Source organism: Aptenodytes forsteri, unplaced genomic scaffold, assembly GCF_000699145.1.
Source record: "Aptenodytes forsteri isolate BGI_AS27 unplaced genomic scaffold, ASM69914v1 Scaffold208, whole genome shotgun sequence".
In the NCBI taxonomy this organism is placed as follows: Eukaryota; Metazoa; Chordata; class Aves; order Sphenisciformes; family Spheniscidae; genus Aptenodytes; species Aptenodytes forsteri.
This window is the reverse complement of record NW_008794963.1, coordinates 2,188,632-2,213,047: the sequence shown is the minus strand read 5'-3', so window position 1 is coordinate 2,213,047 and position 24,416 is coordinate 2,188,632. Positions and strand designations below refer to the sequence as shown.

At 40.3% G+C, this 24,416-nt stretch overlaps 1 protein-coding gene across 2 annotated transcripts in view; it reads right to left on the bottom strand.

Moving 5' to 3' along the window:
- The window catches only part of ESRP1 (epithelial splicing regulatory protein 1), a 38,039-nt gene that overhangs the window by 6,231 nt on the left and 7,392 nt on the right, over positions 1–24,416 (bottom strand). The window contains exons 5-13 of one of the 2 annotated variants that reach the window (XM_019471063.1): positions 19,131–19,229; positions 18,973–19,027; positions 16,834–16,944; positions 16,611–16,743; positions 16,485–16,527; positions 14,700–15,001; positions 12,959–13,177; positions 10,786–10,984; positions 8,729–8,897 (exon numbers count right to left, since the gene is read on the bottom strand). In XM_019471063.1, the coding sequence (XP_019326608.1) occupies positions 8,729–8,897; positions 10,786–10,984; positions 12,959–13,177; positions 14,700–15,001; positions 16,485–16,527; positions 16,611–16,743; positions 16,834–16,944; positions 18,973–19,027; positions 19,131–19,229 (1,330 nt within the window). Of the gene's footprint in view, positions 1–8,724; positions 8,898–10,785; positions 10,985–12,958; positions 13,178–14,699; positions 15,002–16,484; positions 16,528–16,610; positions 16,744–16,833; positions 16,945–18,972; positions 19,028–19,130; positions 19,230–24,416 lie in introns of those variants that run through there. The other variant, XM_009275470.1, reaches the window with a different exon arrangement.

Genomic DNA, 24,416 nt, shown 5'->3' with positions numbered 1-24,416 from the left:
AGACTAGTTTAATTAACTCTCATTACCTTCAGTTTCATAAAGAGATCCATAAAGAAATGTCTTACTCCCACATACAAATAAGGTTCCCTGTTTATGGATTTGCAACTTGTACTCTTTATGTAGGAACAGATAACAATATCCATAACAGACTGAAGTACTCAGCAAGGATTTATCATCCTATCACAAACCAAATTTACCCTTATGGACGTCTTGCTTTTTTCTATCAAACTAATAGTGTATTTCAACATCAACTGTTGCTGTTATTAAATCAAGAATATAAATGAACTGTAGCCATTTAAGTGAAAAAAAGCCTAAAAGAACAAAAAAGAAAAACAACAAAACCAACAGCCCAAAACTTCAAAAGCTCAGTGAGGATTTTTGTTCAGGTTGCACTGGAGGTGAAAAAAGTCAAACTGTAGTAGGAAGTCTGAATAAAGTGTTAGAATATAACAACATCAGTACAAAAGCTGCTGTTATTACTATTATCTGAAATACAGCTATCTGGTCAAGTCTGAATTTAAAAAAAAGGACTGCAGAGATAGATCATACTGATATATGTGATTAAAACGACATACAGGGAATCTGTAAAAAAGAAAGACAAAAATGAAGGATGTCTTGGTGTAGGAAGTAGATGTGGTAGAACTACACAAAATAATGTGAAGTTATGGGAATAATCTTATTTTTACCCAGAAAAGGAACTATTCACTGAGAATAGAGAAAAAGGAATTAAAAGTGCTTCTCTTCTGTATTCACAATGCACATTTCAATTGCAGAATTCTATTGTCATAAACTCTGTAATTTGTTCATAGGGAAACCAAAAGCATAGGCTATTATTATCTTTAAAAAGGACACAATGTTTACAGCAACTCTTGCATTAACATAGAATGGATGCTATTTAAAAGAGATCTGAATACTGGTGCTTCAGGACATTAGTCAACTGTTAGCCAAGAGGAGAAAAAAGTTGTTTCATAATGATTAAGTACAAAACCACTAACTTTCCTTAGCAGTATATGGTAACAGCCTTTGAGAGGTGAGTTATTCAGCACTAAATACATGACTGGACTAATATATCAATTAATATGCTCTGAACAAGAATAACTCTTAATATAAACAATTTTTACTGCATTATATAAATTTAAAAAATGCATTTCTCTTTACATTTTTATGACTATTCAGTTGCATTTAATGAAGAAGGAGAGAAGTTTCAGCAAGAAATGGAAGTGATTTTCACATCTGTTTCATTCTAATGGGGATCCTATTGGTCATCTGTCAGAGAGGTAGAAAACATTCAGCTTTTATTAAGCTTGAGCAGTCTGTCTTTGTCCGTTTACTTCAGGAGTTTGTCATACAGTTGAGAATTAAAACCAAAATTAATTCCCAATGTGATAGTATAATTCTAATATATCAGTTTTCTGCCTTGGTATTTGTTGATACTAACAGAACTGAGGTATAGTAAATTTTGGTATAGGACAGGTAAATTTTACTAAAAATGACTAATTTTTTTATTACTTCAAACTTGTGTTTAAAGAAATAAAGGGAAAACAGGTAGAAAATTTTTTAAAGTGCTTCTCTATTGTGACAGTGAATTGTGACACAATTTTGCTAATCTGATTTGTGGGCTTTAGAGAAACAATTTCAGTCTGCCTCTGGTGTAGCTTCAGCCCAAGGAAGATGTGCAATGATGACTGCCAAGGAATGCGAGGAGTTCAAAGGCATGATCTTAAGGATGTAGAGCAGAAAACATAGTATCATTATTCACTGAAGTGAATCCCACTGAAGTCAGTGGGAAGTTTCCTCAGCTGACACAAGTCTCTGGTGCCTAGTGAAGTGAAAATACAGGTTGTCTTTCATAAGATTTTCCTGCTCCCTTGGCTGGTGATTAAAGATGATGGTGATGATGGGAGAATACACTTCTTATTATGCACCCTTCAGATCCACATTGGCTTCTAGGTTATTAGGCAGTTAATTAACCTTCCAGATGGAACATAGTACCTTCCAGCATGCCAACTGCTAGAGACAGGCAAGATCAGGAAGATAATACGTTGTCTTGAAAAGTCAACATGAGGGTACAGCATAGCCACATGAGCTGTAACTGCAGATGACTAAGTAGAAAATAGCAGTTTATATTTCATGACCTTCAAAAGTACATGCACTTTCCCCATCCCCAAAATGAAATAGAAATTGAAAAAAGAATTCTGGAGTTTCTAACACACAGAACATGCTGTGGAGAATTAGAACTGAGTCATGATTTTAAGGCAGGGAAATGGGATTTGCTAAAGAATGCTGTTCACATAGGGACTAAAAATGAACCATCTGGCAAAGGAACCTTGGAGAAAGACCAAGAAGCAAGTATAAAAGCTTCACTCATGCATTCGTTGCATGCAGATTATCGCACTAAATTCTTCTTAAAATCGCCGTGAAGTGTGTACTGGGTATCTTCACTCCTGAGCTTTTCACTCTGCAGTGAATGAAGTGATAGCTCTATTTTTGTTGGTTCCTATTCTTTGTGATTTTGATTGTGTGTGCGATCTAGAAACAGTGTCAGCACAGAATGAGGAATAGACAGATATAGTGACTAGTTAGTACAATACATGCTTATTACTTTTAAATTAAAATGATGGGATTTAGCCCACAACTAGATGGGTATTAGCTGGAGCACAATCTCCCCAGACTGACAGATACAGAGTTGTTAAATGGGACTTTGCTACAGGTTTTTTTTCATCACATGCCATAGAGTGGGATTCTTCTTGCTAGCTTTTTCCTCTTTCACATGTTATATAGTTTCCACTACCAGGCTAGCTTGGCTCCTCATCCATCCCCAGGCAGAGCTCCATGCACTCCAGCTGGTCATTGACATAGAGGGCAACGCCCCCTCCTCATCCCCCCTGCCTGTCCTTCCGAAAGAGCCTGTATCCCTCCACCCCAACACTCCAGTCATAGGAGCCATCCCACCACATCTCCGTGATGCCAATAAGGTCATAGCCCTGCAGGCGTGCGCACGTCTCCAACTCCTCTTGTTTATTCCCCATGCTATGTGAGTTTGCATAGAGGCATTTAAGTTGGGCCCCCGATGAAGCTGTCTCACTGGCTGGAGTTCCTTTGTGCTGCTCTTCAGGCGCTCTCCTGCTGACCTGTGTTCCTTTTCCAGGCTCTGGGCATCTATTGCTGGCCCTGGCATCAAACTGGTAGGAGTGGGATGGATCGAGGTCTCCTACCCAGCATCTCTAGTTTAAAGCCCTCTTCAAATAATGTGCATGTATATACAAGCTTGCGGCATAATGCCTACATCGTTCATTGCTGGAAAGCAGCCCAAAAGCAGGAGGAAATGCAGCTTCAGTATTAAGCTTTTTTAGAAGTGGTTCATACAAAGTTTGAGAGAGGCAAAGCTAGTAAATTTTGTGGTATAATTACCAAAGTTGAAAGTTTTAACATGGTAGTTTGTTCACAAAAACTAACAAGACATGCTATTAGCAAAAGTATTTATATAACCAGAATAATTTTTTTTCCAAGACTGGAATGTTTATCCATATTTAAAGAAAGAAAGGCCATATAACTTGACAAATAGCAGAAGTATGAGTGCTAAATCATCAGGTCATCTGTTAATTAAATAGAAACATTTAGATCCCCACAACTGCTGTTTTATCATGGACAAATATCACAGACTGTTCTCAACAGGGAAGGCTTTTTTTTTTTTTAAATAAAACAAGTTTTCAGCTCTAAGGAGCCTTATTCCAAGCTCAATCCAACTCTACCCCTGGAAACACCAAAAGCTCCTGTAGTACAGATGCCATCCCCACATTTAACCAGATAACCAGCTGCCCACTCAACACATACCTAACAAGTCTGCCTACCACAAGCAGCTTCCAGCTGCCTAAGTTAATGGTAGCACAACAACAAGCAGCAATGGGAACAGAGCCAGAAGCACTTGCTGCCACAGAAGACTGCAATGGTCTGCCCTGAGTAGTGTTGGGACTTTCAACACAACCCTGTAGAGGGCTGCTGCTGAGTAAAGAGAAGCATCCAGAAACATATCTTTGCACCCTGGATAACCTGAGATCACCTGGCCATCACTGTGAATGTTTAAAAAAAGCTACCTGCATGGATGACACAGATGCCTTGAGGCACAACAGGAGGATCTTCTCTCCCACCACTGAACTGTGCTGTAAATAAGCAAAAGGAAAAACTATACTCAAACTGATCTCTGCAGCTAGCTTGCACGATGTTGTAATATCAATTAATCCCTCATACTAATCCTAATGTTTTACTAGATAGCAAAGTCAGGAGGTGACAGTTAGAGCTGCTAACTGAACATCAAATCATTCAGTATATTAAGCGAACAAAAGGAACTGGGATCTGTAAGTAGAAAAACCTACACCAGCATCCGTGGTGGCATTTTGTATGGTGGGTTGAGTAAGTCTTGGACGCTGCTACCAGCAACAACATTTTTACAGGCTTATCAACTTTGAAGAAAGGTGGTTTGTTTTTTTTAACTTTAAATAATTTTACTATCCCAATACCCAGATACCTATTAATCAGAGCATTACCATTCTGCTGCTTTTCAGACACCATGGTAGTTTTCCTAATTAAAACCTACAAGTGAAGAGATAATGACAGCCTATGGAGGCATGCAACAATTCGTCTTCTCTGCTAATGCACTCCTTCTCCAATGAAATACAGTAGTAGTTAAAGGCATCCCTGCTGTTCTAATCCTTGGCAAACTACCTTTACTTAGAAAAGTGAATCATTAAGGCTTCCCCTCAGAAACAATCATTCTGGTGACAAGTTTGTGCCATTAACTAAAGAGTTGAGTTTATTTTGACAAATCTGTGATGAAGACCGGCTTGCCATGAGCAAGGGTAGGTAACGAAGAGTCCCAGATTCTGCCACTTGATGTAAATACATGAACTCCATTTGCTGGACAGCAACTAAAAGCCACCAGCAGGCTTTTATGCTCAGTGAGCCCATTCACTGAGGATGTGATCTCATGCAATACAAGCTGACATACCTATTATAAAAATAAAAAAAAAAAGAAAAGAGTACTACAGTCTAAGAGCTGTGGTCCAGAGTGTTGCTATGATGCTATGAGTACAACTAAGCTGATGAAGAGGTTTTGTTTCTGGCTGCTGCTGGTCTCCATCTGTGACAGATCTCCCAGGCTAAATACACATATGGTTGTTTCCTAACCCAGTTCTGTCAAGTGATGCTGGTTAGCCAGACACACAGATATGCAAATAAAGCTGCTGGCAGCAGCTCCGAATGATATCACTCCTAATCCAGCCCACTTGTTCCTAGTTTTACCAGTTTAAACTGGTTGTAACTTAATTGTGCTTCAATATGGATCTAAGCAATGACCAAGGTTAGAAAAAAGCCTCACTTGCTGTCTATATGATGGCCCTTATGGAGGATCTGATCCATCATGGAGAACAAGTAAGGCTTTTTTCTAACCTTGGTCATTTTGTTTTTATACATACACACTTTTTATGTATGTTGCATATGTATGTATATAATAAAAAATACTTTTACAAGTTGATTAGTGTATAATGAGAAAAGACATACCTAATCCATAGCAGGAAGAGGCACAAGCAGACAGATGAGGACACTAACAAATTACCCTGTATTTCCTTGTGCAGCCAAGTGTCAGAATCATGCCTTTGACTACCACATAAAAAGACCTTTTAATTCAAATCACTCCAATGGAGAGAGCTGTACATACACTGACACAACAGGGAGATAACCCAAACTTAGCTGCTATTAGACTAGCACAGTTAAATACAACTACAAACACATTGGAAAAGACCCATGCTCACAAGCAGTACCAGTATCTCAAGACAAATACTACTTCAAAGATGCAAACAAACATGTTCAGCTACCTACCTTGGTTCAATAGCGTAAGAGTTTACCATAGGACACAGAACATAAGAACACTCTTCCAGTTATTTTGAGTTCAAGGACTTCCTGAGCCAGATGTGGTTTCTGTGTATTCACTAACTCACAATGAATTTCCTGCCCTTGAGTTTATCCAGTTTGTTTGAACCCACATCAGTTTTTAGCTTCCACATAATTTTTTGGCTACAAGTCCCACCAGCATACTACCCACTGAGTAAGAAGCTCCTCTTTCCACTTCACTATTCAAAATATTGGTGGGAAAAAAAAAAAAGAACAAAGTTTACATGTGGTCCTGCAATTATGGATTTTGACAGAAACTTTTAAGTAGTGCCTTTAAAACCTCAGAAGCGATTAAAGTGGCATTAGAACTGAATAAATACAGTAAGATATAACTTCATTTTAAAACTACAAATCCCATAGCAGTAACTTTCAAGTTTGTGTATGGTAGAAGTTTCTATAGGACATGTTAGCAGTTGCCAAGTAGTGCAGTTATTCATTACTACATTTCAATGTACATACATATAGCAACTAGTACACCTATTTATCCAGGATTAGATAAGGAAAGAAACCCCTCCCTCCCATGAATCCTATTGTTCTTTTTCTCAAAAGCCTGGGATGAGACAGAGACCACTGATTTGCTGTCAGAACATGTTGCCAGATATAATTACAAGCTGAACAGAGATATCAAAGACTGACAGATCCCGAATAACTTGCTCTCCCTCCTTTTCCCTAGGAGTTCACTAAAGCTGTTTTAATAGCATAGAAGGCATCCATTTCTTCACACCATCAGGTTTCATCACCAAAGCTAGAAGAGCATTAAGAAGAGTCTGAGAGTTTCAGGGATTTCTAATAGATACTGAAGACCTTCTAGTAGATACCAAAGCAATGCCTCCCTCCCCCCCACAATCTAGGTTGATTACTGTACAGAGAATGGAATTGGCTGTTATAAAGCAACTTGACCTTGCAAAACACAAGCAGTAGAACCTTTTGGCAGCAGGTCAAAGAAACTTTCCTTATTTCCATAAGTATTCACTAGTTAGATTTATGAACCATTGTCTGATCATTAGCCACCAGGTCTGTATTGCTTTTCCATGTACATGCATTTAAATGCACCACTTAGTACAGAGGATACCCCATTCTTTCCTGCTGCACATACTTAACATTTTTTGAACTAAATTTCAGAACCAGAAAACTCCATTTAAGAAAGTTCTGATTGCTACGTGAAAAGGATCCAATTATTTATTGCATCTTTTACAAAGCACGAGAACTTGCCTGGAAAGCAATAAAGCTTACTTTTTTTTTTTAGAAAAAAAAAACCCAAAATACCAGCTACAAAGGATCACTACTTCTATTAGAGTATATGCTATTTGTCTGCAGATCAAACATTTACTCTGGATGGAAAAGCAATATCCAAACACCAGCTCTCACAAAATGGAAAGAAGCCAAGTTGACTCAAAAAATTTTACTTTTTTTTTTTTTAAAGAGGGAGGTACTTGTAATTGGCACAGAAGCTACCTAGGTATGGTTTGCTAAGAATAGGATACAACTGTCAGTTAGACAAGAACATAAAAGGGATATTTTGGGACTTGGGATTGATCAGTCTGTAACCACCATATATGCCCACAGACCAAGCAGCCAGTGACGGGACTCATGTGGGACCCCATTCAGTGAGACATCTCTGTAGGGCCTGACACTTAGCCTGCAGTGGCCAGTCTATTATCACTTTAAGCAGCACAACATTTCAAGGTCACTACAAACTATTACTGCTACTGTGTTCTCATGACATATAGAACTATGAAGAAACTTGTTTTATATTGCCAGTGCAAGTTTGGAATTTTATTTTTCTTGATCTTACATTAAAGAAGCTGAGTTTGGTAACATTATCATAACCATAAGACAGACATGAAGGCATTATAGAAATTAATTCATGAGTGAAGAAACATTTTAATAAAAAAAACAAAACCAGGCAGCTCACAGACATATTGGTTAGTGTAAAGTAATAAGAAAACCTTTGGTATCTTACAGGCACTAGAGAGTCCATATTGCTCAACAACTTCATAAGCAGCTATTTGGACCCTTCTCCAGAGATAAAAAGCACTGGTCATAATCTAATAGAATACTTGAGTTCTTTAGCAGGTTTCCTGACAGACAAGGAATGGTTTATGGCTTGCAGGGAACATGGCTCTTTCCAAGGCCTCATGACTGCAGAGGATAAGTGGTATCAAGAGTTTTAGTTCTGTAGAAGATAGCTAGTATATCCAGAACAGCCAAAAGCCCTTCGTGAGATGTGTTTATGAGGTCAGGAAGAATATATGCCTCTATATGCTTTACATATGCATTCAATACATGTATGCTTCAATGCAGTACTTTTATAAATAAGTAAACAGAGTTTTCACCAAAAAGGTCAAAAGTCACTCTATTACAAAAACAAAGAGGCAGAATTTCAGCAGAATTTGTCAGGGCAGACCCCAATCCACCCTTTCTAAGAAGGGGCCAATGGCTTCTTTATGGACATGGAAAGGAGTACTGCACACACCAATTCCCACTGAGGGCACAACAATACAAACTAACAAGTTTAAGAGGCATGTTAGGTAAAAAAACCAAAACAAAATCCCACTGTAGCTGTGTGAGTTATGTTTTTTAAAAAAAAAAAAGTCATCACTACCTGAAATACTCTAAAACTTGGGAAATCCCTAGATATCCTGAAATTGTTTCCCTGAACAAGATACTGAACAAGTTGTTCTTGGTAGCACAAGCATGGCAGACAATGTTCTTTTGTGAGCTTTGTGCATTTGCTGCAAAAAGACTTCTTTGTTCCTGCTTGGTTTCTCCTCTGCTTTACCTGGGGTAGTATGCTGTGTAGTTCATGAAGAGCTGAGCCCCAGCAGGGTAGTATGCTGTGGAGGGCTGGAGCGTTCGTGGGTTCAGGAGCACAGATGGCTGATACAGAGCAGCTTCTGTTGGCACAACTGCAGCAGGAGCTGGAAAGGAGTAGGAAGGGGGTGAAAGGCCTAAAGGATACAAATGGAAAATAGATTAGGACCTTTTAAATTCCAGCATATATATGGTCTTCGTTAGCCGAACAACTCTGCAGTAAGTAAAGAGCCTTCACAAGCTTCTCATTCTCTTGCTCATGACAGAAAATAAATCTGAGCCACCAACATGGGCTTGACTACAAGTGTTGTGCCCACCCTCCCCCAGTCAAAAGCAAAGTCAGTAATACACAAAAAGCCACCTGTTGCTCTGGGAATAGGGTCTCTTTCTGAAGAGGAGGCCAGTTTTTCTTGTCTAGGCTCAGATTTTAATGAAGTCTCCAATCAAGAAGTATGAGACTTCTCCACTGTAAGAAGGAAACTTCAGTGCCTAAGATCTGCCTAACATTCCCCTTTTCATCCTGACACTGTCTATCCCCCCAACAGTGCAGTTCATTAATTGAAGACAGAGGAGTGGGAAAAGCCATGGCTTTGCAGCTTCAAGTGTTAACACTCCGTTAAAAAAAAAAAGAAAATTGCACTTCAGCAAGGTGAGGCCTTAAATGTGAATTTACTTTTTTTTTAACCCTCATGTATGAGAGTTCACCCTCCTCCTTTGCCACTCTTTTCCTTTTCTTCCTTCTTCCCCACCCCAGTACCATAAGGTGAATGTATAAAAGCTTTAGATAACCCTGCGTAACAAAAATAGAAGCTTACTTTAAAGTGACAGTCAGCATCTCGCCACACTGTGGGATAGGGCAGTGACAGAGCAGAAAGGGCTTATCTGAGGAATACATCACTGGCATTTGTGGCTGGAAATGGGAACACTGCCACCTAAGAGTTCCGAAAGTTTGGGACTCTGCTGAAGAACCTGTCCTAGGAGCTCTCAGGAGAAGCTTCCAAGCCCTGTCTAGAACAGCTGTTACGTAGGACTACATACTGTAGATCCCTGCTCAGAAGGATACTTGCATTGAGGGGGGGGAAGCTAGTCACCTAGAAAACTGATCTCCTAAGGATTAACTGAAGGTCTACTCACACTCAAAAGGAACCACACCCAAGAAGTTTGCTGCCATATTGGCAGCTCTGACTAGGATTTAGACGATACTTCTTTAAAAAGCCACCAACAACAATAACACATTTGCATAGAGAGAGAGAAAGCTCCTATTTGACTACCTTGCCATTTATGATCTTGGAAGCAAAAATTATTTTTCCCATAGGTTCAGTTTTATACGGTATGTATGCTTAATAAGTTCACCCTTAAGCTCTTAAAGCATTTCCCCCAAACTCTTGTCTAAAGTCCACATTCATCTTAATAACTCTGAGGAGCATAATTTTACATTAAATACGGTGTCTGCAATTCTCTGAGGCCAAAGCTATGTGTATTTTACTCCCACACAGGCAATCTCAATTCTGTACAAACAACAAAAAGCAAAGGAAGACTTCAGTCAGTAGGAGTTCAATAGGCAGAACACTTGTGGCTAAGTCCCAAAGGAGAACATTACCACTTATTTCATAAATTAAGTTTTGGAAGTGAAGGGGGAAGGGCTTTTACTTGACATGTTCACCATAATGAAAAATGTAAATACAAGTCAGTTTAAATGGGAAACTGTTCTTTAAGCTCTAGGCAGGGCTTACAAATTAGTTTTCAGAGTCATGGCTCACCCTGGCTAAGTTAAGTTTCAGAAGGGGAGGGGAAGTTTGCCACTGGAAAAGCAAGAGTAATTTTAAAGTAGTTCTTCAGTCATAGTAATTCACAACCAAAGGGAAAAATAATGACTGCAAGCTGCTGACGATTTAAGATGAAAAGACCTTATTTTAATACCCCCATCTGACACTCCTTTCCAAGAACCAGAATCAGTCAAGAAAGCAGCTCCAACACCTACCCGCACATAGTGTAGAGTATTGGCAAGACCCATGCAAAACTTACATGGTAACTTACATGGTGGCGGGGACAAGCCATTTCGATTTAAAGTGCCCCCCATTAATACAAAGTTCATCTCCTCAGCAGAACATTGAAAGACTTCAACATATCTGTCCTTCATAGTCTTCTTATGACACTTCTGTGCAGCCAGAAAAGCTCGGTCTGCAGATTTCATCTGAATAAAAGCATCTCCCGATGGACGTCCCTACAAACAAGGCAGACAAAAAGAAATGTTTCTGGAGCTCCCATGAAGTAGCAGCATAGCAATAATTTGTGTTGTTGAAAGCAGTCTCTTCAGCTATAAATATATTAATCTCCAAAGTCAAGTACACTCAGTCACCCCTAGCATCCATCAGCATGTTTAAGCTCTCTTCCCTAAAGTTTCCCCTCTATTGCTGGGGAATCCTAGTCTACCCACTGCATCATATGTGCATTCTTCCAACTTGAGCTAACTTGATTGTATTTATTTACCTGTTTCAATTAAGCTACATTGTAACTGGAGCCATGTTACATCTACATTTAAAAAAATAAATAAGGACACCTATGGGAAAGACTACAATTCAGGGGTACTTTGGTAAGAGCAGGTCTCAAAGCACATATTTAGTAAGAAAGCAGAATTGGAAGATCTAATCCACATTTATTAACTGTGATTTTTAAAATTCAAGGATAAATACAGTCAAGTGCCAAATATTAAATGATTTTTTAAAAAAAATTATTTTGTTAAGGCCAACATGGGCTGGGATATTTTAGAAGGGTACTAGCCTAAGGCTTGGTATGAGCTTGTGGAGAAAAAAAATGACATCCTTATATACAGCTATGAGTGTGATATGCAACTGGGAGGAGTCATTTTAGCCACACGCAGCTGCTGACTTGAAGTAGCCAAAACTAGAGGTAGAGACCTGAAGCCAGCTCTAACTTAAGTTCTGGGCCAGTTCTAGTTTTGGAGGGAAGAACAACTTTATCACCATCCTTTACACAGTTGTTCATGATCAGAGGGTTGAAACCAGGAATGGCGGAAGCAGGGAGAGCATGCAGAAAGATAAAAATCTAGTAGTCAGGCCTTAGGCAGGGGTGGCAGACAGCCCACACACCAGTTTCTTCCTCCAGGTTCTTTTGTTACTGCTGGCAAGGGCTGATACTACTGTAAACCATTACTTGTGCTTTAACATCTGCATGTTTTCTTAGCCTCTCCTAGCCCCGCACATTCCTTATAGTTTTTCAGCCTTAGCTAGATCAAGTCCTCACAGACACAGGAATCTCTTCAGTTATTCCAGAGGTACTGGAATACCTATAGTCTCTTCTCCCTCCCCATGCCCCTGAAACACAGAAGCCCTACTCCAGGACAAGATAGTATTTTGTAGTTTCAGCTTAGGCTTAGTATCAACCAAAACAATTTTAGAAGAACCGTTTTTATACCACAATAATCAGTGTAGTCAGCGCAACCACTCAGGGCATCTCCATAGTTAGAGGAGCTGCCATCTCCTCCCCCTAAAGTCACAAGACTGCAGATAAAGGTGATCACAACAATGCACAATCCTTTGTCTAAAAAGTTTTGGTAGAAACTGCTTCCAGAAAACAATGGCAAAGATGTGACTGTTTACACATGTCAATGAGCTGTTAATCTTGGTGCTTAGCTGTGTGTTTAAAGAAAGCAACCACACAGCTCAGGAAACCTGAAACTTCAGCTGCTGACTTATGCCATAGGAAATCCTGTCTCTAAAAGGCCGTAGTCACATTTGTCCTCAATATACCTGAGGCACATTGTTCAGCAAGGCAGGGGAAAACCACTCCTTTGAGAGCTAGCTTTGCCCACACTTTTGTTTTGAAGATAATCCTTGCCTGGTACAAGAGGAATTATGCATGCTGTTGAGTAGGACTCTTCAGTTCAATCCCCCTACAGTGCAGGATCACAGCTGCTGCTCTGGGAGCACCAACCCCTCCAAGACTGTGGCTCAGCTTTAGGCACATGGGTCTCAGTAACAGAAACCACTCTACAGCAAATGCAGCAGCAGGGTTCAAAGAAGCTAGCCCATTTATTGCCAAGTACACTTTTAGAGGAGAGCTGGAGGCCAATTAATGCCATTAGTGTCAATCCCAAAGGTGCTTCCCTATTGATATCAGAAGGACTATGTTCCCAGGCAGTTGGCACAGACTGGCTAGAAACATGTCGCCTACCAACCTGGTGATTTAGTACCATGTGAACTCCATGGGTCCGAATATCTGTAGAAAACTCCCCCAAGAACTCCAGGATGTCCTCTATAGTAGCAGCATAGGGAAGACCACGCAAACGTATGCAGTCTCTGACATTAGTGGGAGGCACAAATTGTTGAGGTAATACTGGAAGAATAGGAGGTGTCGGAAGAGGAATGAGAGGTGTAGAAGAATACCTGTTCAGCACCTGTGCAAAACAGAAAAACAGAGGTTACAGAAAGCCTCCTTACTCATTCTTCAACTCAGAGGAACTGAATGTAACACCAATGCCATGTGTTTTCACTCTGTGCAGTTTTTTAAGAAACAAGTGAGCTAGATTCTGGGCTTAAACCACAGCAGCGGCGCTTAGAATTCAGATGTTTTAAAGTAAATCTTTGGATCATTCTTTCTTGAAAAACATAATTTTGTTTTGGAGAATTTACTTGAACTGTTATGCAACCCTCAGAAGACCTCTTAGAACACGAAACCTGTACTACTACAGTATTTTTATTGGGAAAATATCCCAAAGCATTCTACCATCTAGAGTCATGGTTGCACGTCTACTCAAAAATATCTCCTCTGCAAAACTTGAGGAGAGTCTGGGAACTAGAAGCATATTTCACTACCGAACAGCCCTGACTTGAGATGCAATAGTCCATCAAGTAACGTAGGCGGTGTTACTGAGTCACAGTATCTGTAACAGAGTCATGCCTTGAGATTTCTTGTTACTAATTTTAACAGTAAAAACCCTGCCTGGTCAAGAGTTCACTGACTATTCAATCACTACCCTTTAACTTTCTGAGCAAGATTAACATTCATTTACATTTATACCGGTTTCAGAAGGTTTTGCTAAACAAAAACTTATGAGAGCACTTGAGAAAAATACAGTGACAAGAGTAAGTGTTGCAGCTATGCCTTTCTCATCATCAGTATCACCCTTCAAATGAGGCACTGAAATCTCTACGTATTTGGGAGATCAGAGCTGTGCTATTGCTTGGTTACAGTGACATGGTTATTGGTTGGCCATAATTTGCATCATAGACGAAACCTTTTAGAATCATGTTCAGACCTCAACTGAAGCTCTGCAAATCTTTGGAGACATACATACACAATCCTTTCAGCCCTACTTCCTTTCCCCGACAGCATAACTGCAATTAATGGTCCATCAAGCCATGTTAGTGCAAGAGGGGGCACTCTTCAGACCCAGGTTCACAAAGTCCTACCACCCTCTGCTAGGTAGCTAGTGCTGGCAGAAGATGGCTGAGACCTGCCCTTAGAGGCAATTCATAGGACTCTTCAGATACATTGCTCTGAAGAAGACAACTACATCAACAGGCTCTGTTTTTCTGTGCCAGTGACTAAAGATAAGACTTTTAGATCAAGATTTGTTGCTAACACTCCTCCTGAAAGACCATCATTGGACTTAGACAAATTCAGCATCTGTAGTGTAAAGCACTAAACCCACATAAACTTTCCGCTGTTGCAAGGCTATTGGAAGCCAAAACCCCAAAGGTTTGTATATGTGATTGAGAATATCCATATACCATAAGATCTTACATTTAGAGGGAGTAAAACCTCATGGAAATTCAGACAGTACTCTTTCCAGTCAAAAGTGAGAGAAGAAAAAAGAAGCTTTCAAGTCATGGCCAAGCAGTATTTGCTTCCACTACTGTATGCTAATGTAGGAGTTTGGATCATAAGAAGCCAATGTTTGTAAGCTTTATACCCACCTGCTGAACTTCCGCTGCAGTGCTCCTGAAGAGCTCAATGTACCTCTTCCCCAGCAAGTCCTTATGCTTTTTCAGTGCATTTTGTGCATATTCCTCACAAGCAAACAACACAAAGGCATCCCCTGTTGGCCTGCTGTCAGGGTACGTGACAAACAGGACTCCCTCCTTTCCTCCTGTTACAGGGCAGTGCTGGCCAAAGAATGTCAGCACTTCTTCTGTTGTTACGTTGAAAGGAAGACCTCGCATCCTGACAATCACTTGGTTTTCTTTCGACAAGAACTGTGCAACCTCGTTGGAAGTGCCTTTAACAAAAAGAAGTACAGAAGCACTAAGTCTAGGCAGCCACATAAAGTCATGAGCAAGTCTGCACAGCTACCTCCTTTTCCCCTACAGACAGTTTTTGGGTACGTAGAACAACATTTGCCTCCAAAGTCAAGAAAAGATATCCCACTTTGTTAAACTGGAAATATTGTATAGGAGACTTCCCATTAAAGTCTAACAATGTTACTCCATCATTTGGAAGAGACTCATCCTTATTCAAAGGGAAAATAGAAAATACTTACAATGTTTAGACCCCAAGGAAAGCACAGTCCGTGAATCTCTTGCATGAGCAGTATCTGTGCTACCATGCACCTCGCCTTTCTAACTTATGAATACCTTTGGCATGCTCTGAAGCCACAATATATAGTAACCAGGTACCCAGACCATTGTGCTGGGAAAGAAAGTTGGAAGGGCATATTGAAAACAGCTCAGGAATTTCATTCTGCCTGATAAAACTGTTGAAGTCTGCCAATTCTACTTTCAGTATCTCTAGAAGACCACTGATGCTCATACTTATAACAGTACCCTAACCAAAGCTAGCTGCTAACCAACTTCACATCTTAATACGGTCCTTTCACTTACAGCTAGCTCGTTCTGCAAAGAAGCTTGGTGGTGCCAGACATGCACCATTTTTCCCCAGTGTCAGTGTGCAATGTCTCCACTTTGAATAGTATAACTATTACCAAGCCTATCAATTAGCTATTTATTTGACAGCTTAATAGCCTCTCCCACTCTAAAGCCTCAACCTCAGACATCCACTTAGTCATTTACAATCCCTGGACCAAATCTCTGTCAGGAACCAATAAGGACCTTAAGGTAGTATTGTAGATACACAACAGCTTATTGGATCTTAACTCAAATGTTGTATGCTTGCAGTCATAAAGGGGAAGAAAAGAGGCCATGGGAGAATTTGTAGAGCAAGTTTTGTAGCCTTTCAATTCAAGGCTGCAAATATTTCAATATTCCCCTTAAATAAGCATTCCCTCTAAATTCCCCCTTTAGAGGCAAAGATTTGATTTGAAGAAAATCAGTTCCATAAATCCCTTGTCATTTACACTGTGATATCTGTTTGCTTTTACGTGCAAGTCTCCACAGCAACAGCAGTCATATTGCTTTGAAAAACTACTCTGGTTTTGTTTTTCAGCAATCAATAACACTTAGGTTCCTCCAGTTAAGAAGATGGCCTAACAAATTAAATTCATATGCAAGATCACCTTGCCTGATCAAATCCTTATTTGATAGGCTGCTTGAAAGTGGCAAGAATGTGGAAAAGAAAGATGAACAGATAAATCATGAAACGTCTTGGACTGCTGCTAGCAGAGTACATAGTAATCAACACACCAGCCAATTACTCGTTCAAAGAAAGAAAATGAAAGGCCACATCTAACAGGAGCAGTTTACAGCCAAAAGTTAGTTACAGATGCTGATGGAACAAACCCTCCCTTCTCACTCCCTAAAAATTACCTCCTGCAATTTTAAGGAAGTCTTCACCTGTTGCCTTGTATACCTAAGGAAAGAAAAGAGAACAAGTGATTGGCATGCTATTCGCACTCCTGTTGAGAGGAGAATTTCAAAGCCAGTGTCACGCACCTCAATGTATCGATTCCCCATGTGATGCTTGTGCCTTTGTAACGCTAGATCTCTATGCTCTTCGCTTACGAACCTCACGAGAGCCTCTCCATTCCTCCTACCTTGGGCATTGAGACAGAGTGCAGCACCTCCCCTGCAGAATTTAAATCAAAAGAGAGATAAAACTCCATGACTGTCACAGACAAGGTACTACAAATGTAGAGGTAAATTCTTAGCTACTAACTTGGCGATATTTAGGCCTTTGAAGAATCTCGCTATGTCCTGGTCAGACGACTGCCACGGCAATCCTCTTGCTCGGATAACAGCATTGTCATCCACAAGTTCCATCTTGCTGCTGCAGGCACAGAAAGAGGAGTAATGCAGAAACGTCTGCCTGTAGTATCTGCCACACACCACCCTCCCTGCTTGTCACCTGTGCTCCAAGGACAGGCTTCTGTCCCTGCTCTGTGTCTCCTGGATGGCACCGCCAGGGCAGTGAGGGCTAAGTGCCACCACCATCCAAAGCCACTGCACATGTCTCTCCTCAGGGAACATCTGCTCTCTTAAGCTGCCCCTTTCCTGCTTCACCACAGTTGCTCCTTGAGCTCTCATCTCTTTGAGCATGTTTCCCATTTACTCCCCACTCCTGACATACCAATGGTTTGTGCCTCTCTATTGTGTGAACAGGGTTACTGGTATAAAATTAAATTTGCTATTCTAATCTTAGCTAAGTGGAAATTGAAGCAGAGCAGTTAAATATAACTGAGGTTAGTGCTTATTATTTGTACTGTGACAGTGTGTAAGAGCCAGTCACAAGCCAAGACCAAATCTGTTCAGGGTTACACTCAGCACAGAGGACTCCCGCCCAAAGGGTTTAGCCTTAACATTGCTTGTTCAGGCCATCACTGTGCTACTAGAGACTAATATAGCTACAGGCTACGTTGGCTGCTTAGCATGGGAATAGCTCAGCCACAGAAAGCCAGGTTTAATTGGTCATTACCACAGTCTCTTTTGTTCTCTTACATGTTAAAAGTGCCATGTAGAACAAAACACTTACAGCTACCCAAGGCTGCCTTTCTGGCTATTGCAAGGACAGATTTTTGCACAGAAGAGACTACGGGATTGATTAAGCAGATGAAGTGCTGTTCAGCAGCAGAGGACTCCCTTGTATAACAGGGCTGTGGTATGCCCTGTTGCAGGAGGATCATGTTTCTCGCTTACATTTTAATTTCTCAGGTGGCCTTTCTGTAGGTGTCTGTCCCAAACTGTCCGTCCCCCCCGCCTCCTAATTCTGTACTTCTCACTATCACAAATAAGATGTGAATCTTCCACCTCATGCCAGGATTTTGTTAGTGAAAGGGAAAAAGCTTAGAACAATGCTAAAACATAACCCCTGACCCAATCTCGCTGGATACTTTCTGCCAATATTGTTGCATTCTTTTCTTGCTTCTTTTGGCTCAGAAGTGTGAGCATCATGTACCATTATGACAGTTCCTTAGTCTGGAAGAGGGAAGTAAGTATTCAGGCAAGATGGGAATCTAAATAAGGTCAGTTTAAGACCAGCCTCTTGTGATACTGCAGAGGGAGTATCCAGCAAGCCACTGATAAAAATCTGTATTCGCACAAATAAAAGCATGATTACATTTAAAAAAAAACCCAACAACAAAACAGTCATAAAAAACAGATAATGCTTTATGTTTAAAACGTATTTGGGAAGATGGCAATCAGAGCTTAAGCAATTTACTGGTAGCACAGTATCTTTATGGAAATGTTTCTTCCCTATAAAAAAAAAATCATTATGTGTATTCAGTAACCGTGAAGCAAATGGCAGAAAAAGAGTTAGTACCAATAGGGTTACTTCTGCAAAAACGCTTATGTTCTTTGTTAATAGCACAGCACACTTAACACCCATTATAAGCACTTATTAGCAGAACCCAGAACTACCAGCAGCTAACAGGCAACACTGAAGGCTAGCAAGACTGTCTTGCATCTGATCATAGAGTATCTGTTCCCTTTCCCACTTAAAGCATCTGATTTATTCCCACAGCAGTGCCAAGATAAATAAAAATAATGGTAACAGCTATTTGCAAATTAGGAATGCAGAGAAGTACAGCTTATTTAAGCAGTATCTTAAAAAAAAAAAGGGGGGGGGGGCACCGCAAGAAGAGGGAGATGGTACTTACCAAGGCCCACTTTCAAATTTGTAGTTCACTCTTTCTGGATCTGAAAATCTGTGATCTATGAAATACAGTACAAGTTATTTTCTTTTTCCTCAGCATACAAGAGAGGCAGAAAAAAACAAGCAAGCAATATAGAAAATTCGCAGTATCTTAAAAAAAAAAAGGGGGGGGGGGCACCGCAAGAAGAGGGAGATGGTACTTACCAAGGCCCACTTTCAAATTTGTAGTTCACTCTTTCTGGATCTGAAAATCTGTGATCTATGAAATACAGTACAAGTTATTTTCTTTTTCCTCAGCATACAAGAGAGGCAGAAAAAAACAAGCAAGCAATATAGAAAATTCGTTCATCATAATCACTTACTGTATGGTTCAGATATTAGTGTTAAAATAATATTCCCCATATCTTCAACTTGAGAGGCTCCGTAGGGAAATGCTGGACTGTTCTTGTCAAGATTTAAATCTTTATGCTGGAGTTAAGTCAATCATCACCAAACAGATTTCTAATTGGCTTCCTGCTAGAGCAACACACTTTCATGTTATCCTTGATGGTAAGTCGCTTCTCAGGGGAAGATTTAATCCATTTTCCTGCTGGAATACATCAGCTGTTCTGCCTTGGCCTCTAACTACTGCCACCTGCGGGAGTGTGAGGTCACTCCAGAAAGTGTCTGGGGACATAAGACCCCATAATAAGGACATATATATTTAATATAGTCATGCATTATGTACGTTTGACAGACACACACACTTTTGCATGCGGAAGAGACTGGAGTCCTGTCCTCTTTAATTAAGATCTTCTTTAATCTCTAGGGGAAGATTTGGGGAAGGAGGAGGAGCAAACCATCAACTAGAAGCTCCAGAAATAGGAGGATATACCACATGCTTTCTGAACAAGTAAATCCCAAAGTAGAATAAATATCTTACTTGCCACTTTGACAAAATTCACAAGTGGCACCTCGTCTAAATGTTGCCTAATAGAAGTTACAGCCTGAGTTTTTTTGCTGTTACACAGAAGCATTTTGAGAATCTGGTAAGAATGCACCAGATATAATTGCAGATAACCAAGAGGCAAAATAGAGTCCCACAACCCATCTCTTCTTCAGTATGAAGGATTTTGGAAGATGATAGCAAGGATAAGCTCTCCTGCCAATAGAGAGCAAGAAGTGTTCTGTCCTAGAAAGACAGGCTGTAGAATGACCAGATAAAATCCCCATGTTCATAAAGGGAGTCTGATTTAAGTTGCACATACCATCTTTTTCACACAATTTTAAGCACAGTTTACTATGGTATCTCTCCTGCTTCCTGTCATATTTGCCCCTCTCTAACACCAAGCTACAGGACTGTAAGATTACTTGCAACTCTACTGCATCATTTATAAAGCCAATTTTTAAAAAGGTCTTTTCTACCCCCACCTCCTTCTTTGACGAGTATAGGGTAAAAAAAACAAGTACAGAACAAGAAGTGAAATTATAAAGCAGCCTAGGAATAGGACTTGCTTTTTTGACTTTTTATCACTTTGCATCAAGACTTTAAAGCAAAAGTGAAAGAGTTTCTTAAACAAGACCTATCCTGGCACGGCAGTACAGTAATGCAAGACATTCAAAACAGTCAAATGTACCAATTATTTGCCCACATTCCCCCAAAACTACATTAGATACATTTCAAGTGCTCAAAAGAGTCTGCATTTCGGTGCTCAAAAGTTGCTTCTCAGTCCAAGATAGCAAGGTTCCTCTTAAAAGAAAAAAATGTTCTCCACATAGAGCTGAGCACATTTTTGAGTTGGCAGATGCCTACATGAAGGGCAGGGAACGGAACAGCAGCTTCTGTTAGAAACAGACACCACACACCAGCTTTGTCCTATCATCTCATCAACAGGGGAGACAGCACAAATTTCATTGTGAAATAAAGTCTTCCCTATTATTTGTGGGATGACTGCAAGTCACTCCTACAAAACAGATTATTTTTTTAAATTGCTTTTGAAGTTTAACTGTTATCTTGTTGTGAGATGAAAAGAATTTCAACTGAATTAATGAACTCCTCTTCCACAGCAAGGAAAGGAAAGCTGCTGTGCCAACACGATACGCTTTGAGGCTAATTTGATTTTGAGGCTTTGTTGGTTTTAAGTGTGCACTGGAGTATGGAAGGCAAGAGGATGGTGCTTAGTCTTACAAGAACATTTGAAGTTTAAGTGAATTATCATAGTTTAAAAAAAGAAAACTTAAACCAGCGATTTCCCCCCTCCAACTACTTGACTAAATACAGTTTGCTAGCCATTGCAATTACCTTCCCTCCCTCCCAGTACCTTCTTTGGAGTAAAGTAGTGAGAACATTAAATGGTTTTCTTAAAAACCAAGCTAAAAATCCTGAACAAGCCACATGCAACCACCCCAAAGCACAGCTTAAGAGATGATCAGTATTTATGACAACAAGAAACTTCTTCATTGCAGTATCTCTTCCTAAGCTGCACGCTCAAGCTCATCTCCTTCCCTGCCCCCTGGGGAAGGGGGCTTGAAAAGAAAACAAATAATCCACAAACAGACTCCCTTGCAGAGAGGGTACTTAATCAGCACCACACAGATGTTTCTGGGCACCTCATGTATCAGAGCAGGGAGTGCTTCTCCTCCTTTTCCTGACACCCTTCCCCCTGCAGCATCTATGAATTTAAGAGCTCCACACTGCACTTGCGCAGAGACTCTGCTGCCCATCCAGGGAACCAGAAGCTGCTGAAGACACAGGTATTGGAACCCTGGTCTTGCTTGACCATTTTTATGAAGATTTTGGAAATGTTATCTTTCCTCCATCAAAGTCAAGAGAAGTTGGGCAGGAGTTTCAATACCTATTATGGCAGGGGACATGCATACACATGTGCACACACATGCGCCTGGCTGTTAGACTGTGCTGTCAAAACTGAAGAGACATTTCAGTATTTCCTTTTTGCAAAGCCAAAGATCCCTACAAGTGGTCAGCCACCGGAGAGGAAAATACAGCAGCGTGGAGGAGCTGGGAATTTGAAGCAAGGCTATCACACAAGGAAAAACAAACAGCCTCCCCACCCCACGTTCATTTTCTTCAGAAAACATTTTCATTGAAAATATTGATCAACAGGAGATATAGTGCCTAAAAACGCCTTAATGCCAACAGAATTTGATACCAGGTGTTCAGGCACAGGGAGTCAGTTGTGCCAAGGAACTCTAGATTAATATAAACACAGTGGGAGGGGAGGAAGAAAGTCATCAACATTAGTAGGAGTGAGAAATTGCTCACACCTTTGCCTCCGATTAGCTACAAGCAAGGCTTTTAGGCAAGATTGGAGAAGAAAACTGATAGCTTTCTGCATATGTAAAGGAACATGTTAATAATAACATTAATTAAGTGAAAACCTGAATTCTAATGAACAAGACTCACTACATACAGATGGACTCCTATGAACGGAGGCACTGGAAATTATGGACACTTAGGAAAAAGCTGTTAATGGAATAGTTTTTATAAAGCCCACTCCTTCTTCTGTGAAAGGATAGGAGACCACACGTGTGTTTGTGTACAGTGATATTTAAAGGTTGCCTCTCCTGGGCAATTGGAAAGAGTTGATTGCAGTGAATAAATCCAAGTTCACACTTCAAGAAGTATCAGAAAACACACCTGGCTGTCTAAAGCGACTATATGCAATAGCATGCACACATATATTCTAAATGAAGCAACGGGCAAAAGACACACCCAAATAACAAGGCAGGATGGGAAACAAGGACCTTCTTAAACTTGCTGTGCAGCTGCAGTACCACCTCCTGCAACACTCAGCAAGTTAGTAAGGAGGGAGCATATTCTGCATCAGAGTTGCCTATATAATATGGGAGAAATTTCTAAACCATTTAACCATTTCCTCAGATTCATCACCGCAGCTTTACCCACTGCCAGTGCCCTCCAAGGCTTCTTCCCTCCCACTGCGTCTTCCATTTCTCAGTCTCAACTCCTTTCTTAACTATGGCAAAAGAAACACTGAACAACCAGCTTAGCTCTGAGACGACATGACACAAACTAGTACTGCAATTGTGTTCTGCACTGATCCTCCTCTCCTTTTGTTCTGTTTTTAAGTCTCTTCAGGCAGAAGATTACATCTTTTTAAATACTACTTTGCATAAAGATAATCTGATATTATCCAGTTTCTGGGTACTATCACAGGAAATACAAATAGCAATATGCAAGATTCTCAGGTAATTCCCAATAATGGGCTTTTTATTGCCAGAGTTAAGTACTATTGGTTATAACTGTGCTCCACATGATTGTTTTCAAGACACGCGGGTCAAAAAAAAAAAAACAAACCCCAAACCCAACAAGTTTCCATTTCAGTATCGCAGTATCCAGATTGTATCCAGCACATCAAGTAGACTGTTATGAAGTACACCTGCATTTCTACTGACAACACCTAGCAGATACTCCTAGTAAGGAATTATCCTCACAAACCCAGTTCAGAAGTGAGCAAAGCAAACCATGCACTGGAGGAAGCATGAGCTATCTGCCATTTAATGGCTTCTGCACACCCAATCTTGAGGCAAAGGATGAGTCTTCTGCAGAACGAATACAAGTAGTCATGCAAGCTTTGTTCACTCCACCCTGAAGGCACTCACAGCAGTGAAAACTGGCTCAGCAAGCTTTGCAAATCAAGAAGTGCAGCAAGTATGGGAGGTACAGACGGTGCAAGAACAACCCTGCTCCTTTTGTATACTTACACATGTTTAAAAAAAGATTTCGACAGACCTGAGTTCCTTTCTCTGCCGGAACATGATCGCTTCTCTCAAGTTCTTTTTGTTACTCAAAATTTCTCATAATTGTCCTGTCACTAATCTTACACAATACTGACTAAAGAAAGTCTGCCAGAAGACTGTCTCCTACACCAAAAACTGTTTTGAGATTGTAAGTTAGGCAGCAGTAGCACTCAGAGGTAACAGTTACAACTAGTCTCAGTTCTTCCTCTGTTCCTCAAATTCCATGGCATTTTAAACATTTCCTTACCTTGCATTAAAAGAAATTGGTGCCTGTTTATACATGAAAATTAGAATTTTGGGGTGGGGGTTGAGGGGTGGGCAGGGAGGGGGGAAATGTAAAGCTTTCACCTGAGCTCTTGGATTTGGAATGGTTTCATTGCTGTACACAATTTCAAGTAGTTTGCTGAAAGAGTAAGTCCCAAAAGTACTTTCTGAAGGAAGAATAACCCAGCCAGTTATTTGGTTTAATATCTCTATCTTTTTCACAATTGTGCTTGCCTTGTCTGCAAGAAATACATAGCCAAGCACCAGCTATCCAGTATGTTATACACTAGAATATATATCTTGAATGACTGTGCCGTAGGAAATTATTTCCCCTGACTGTTGGGAGGAAGAGTACATTCTCCATTTGCCTGTGATTTGTTGTTTAATCAAATGCTACCCATCAAAATAAAAGCATTTGGAAGATTCCTACTAATTTAAATGACTGTACAATAATACCCAGCTTTCCCCTAACTCTTTCATAGAATCATAGAATAGTTTGGGTTGGAAGGGACCTCTAAAGGCCATCTAGTCCAACCCCCCCTGCAATGAGCAGGGACATCTTCAACTAGATCAGGTTGCTCAGAGCCCCGCCCAACCTGACCTTGAATGGTTCCAGGGATGGGGCA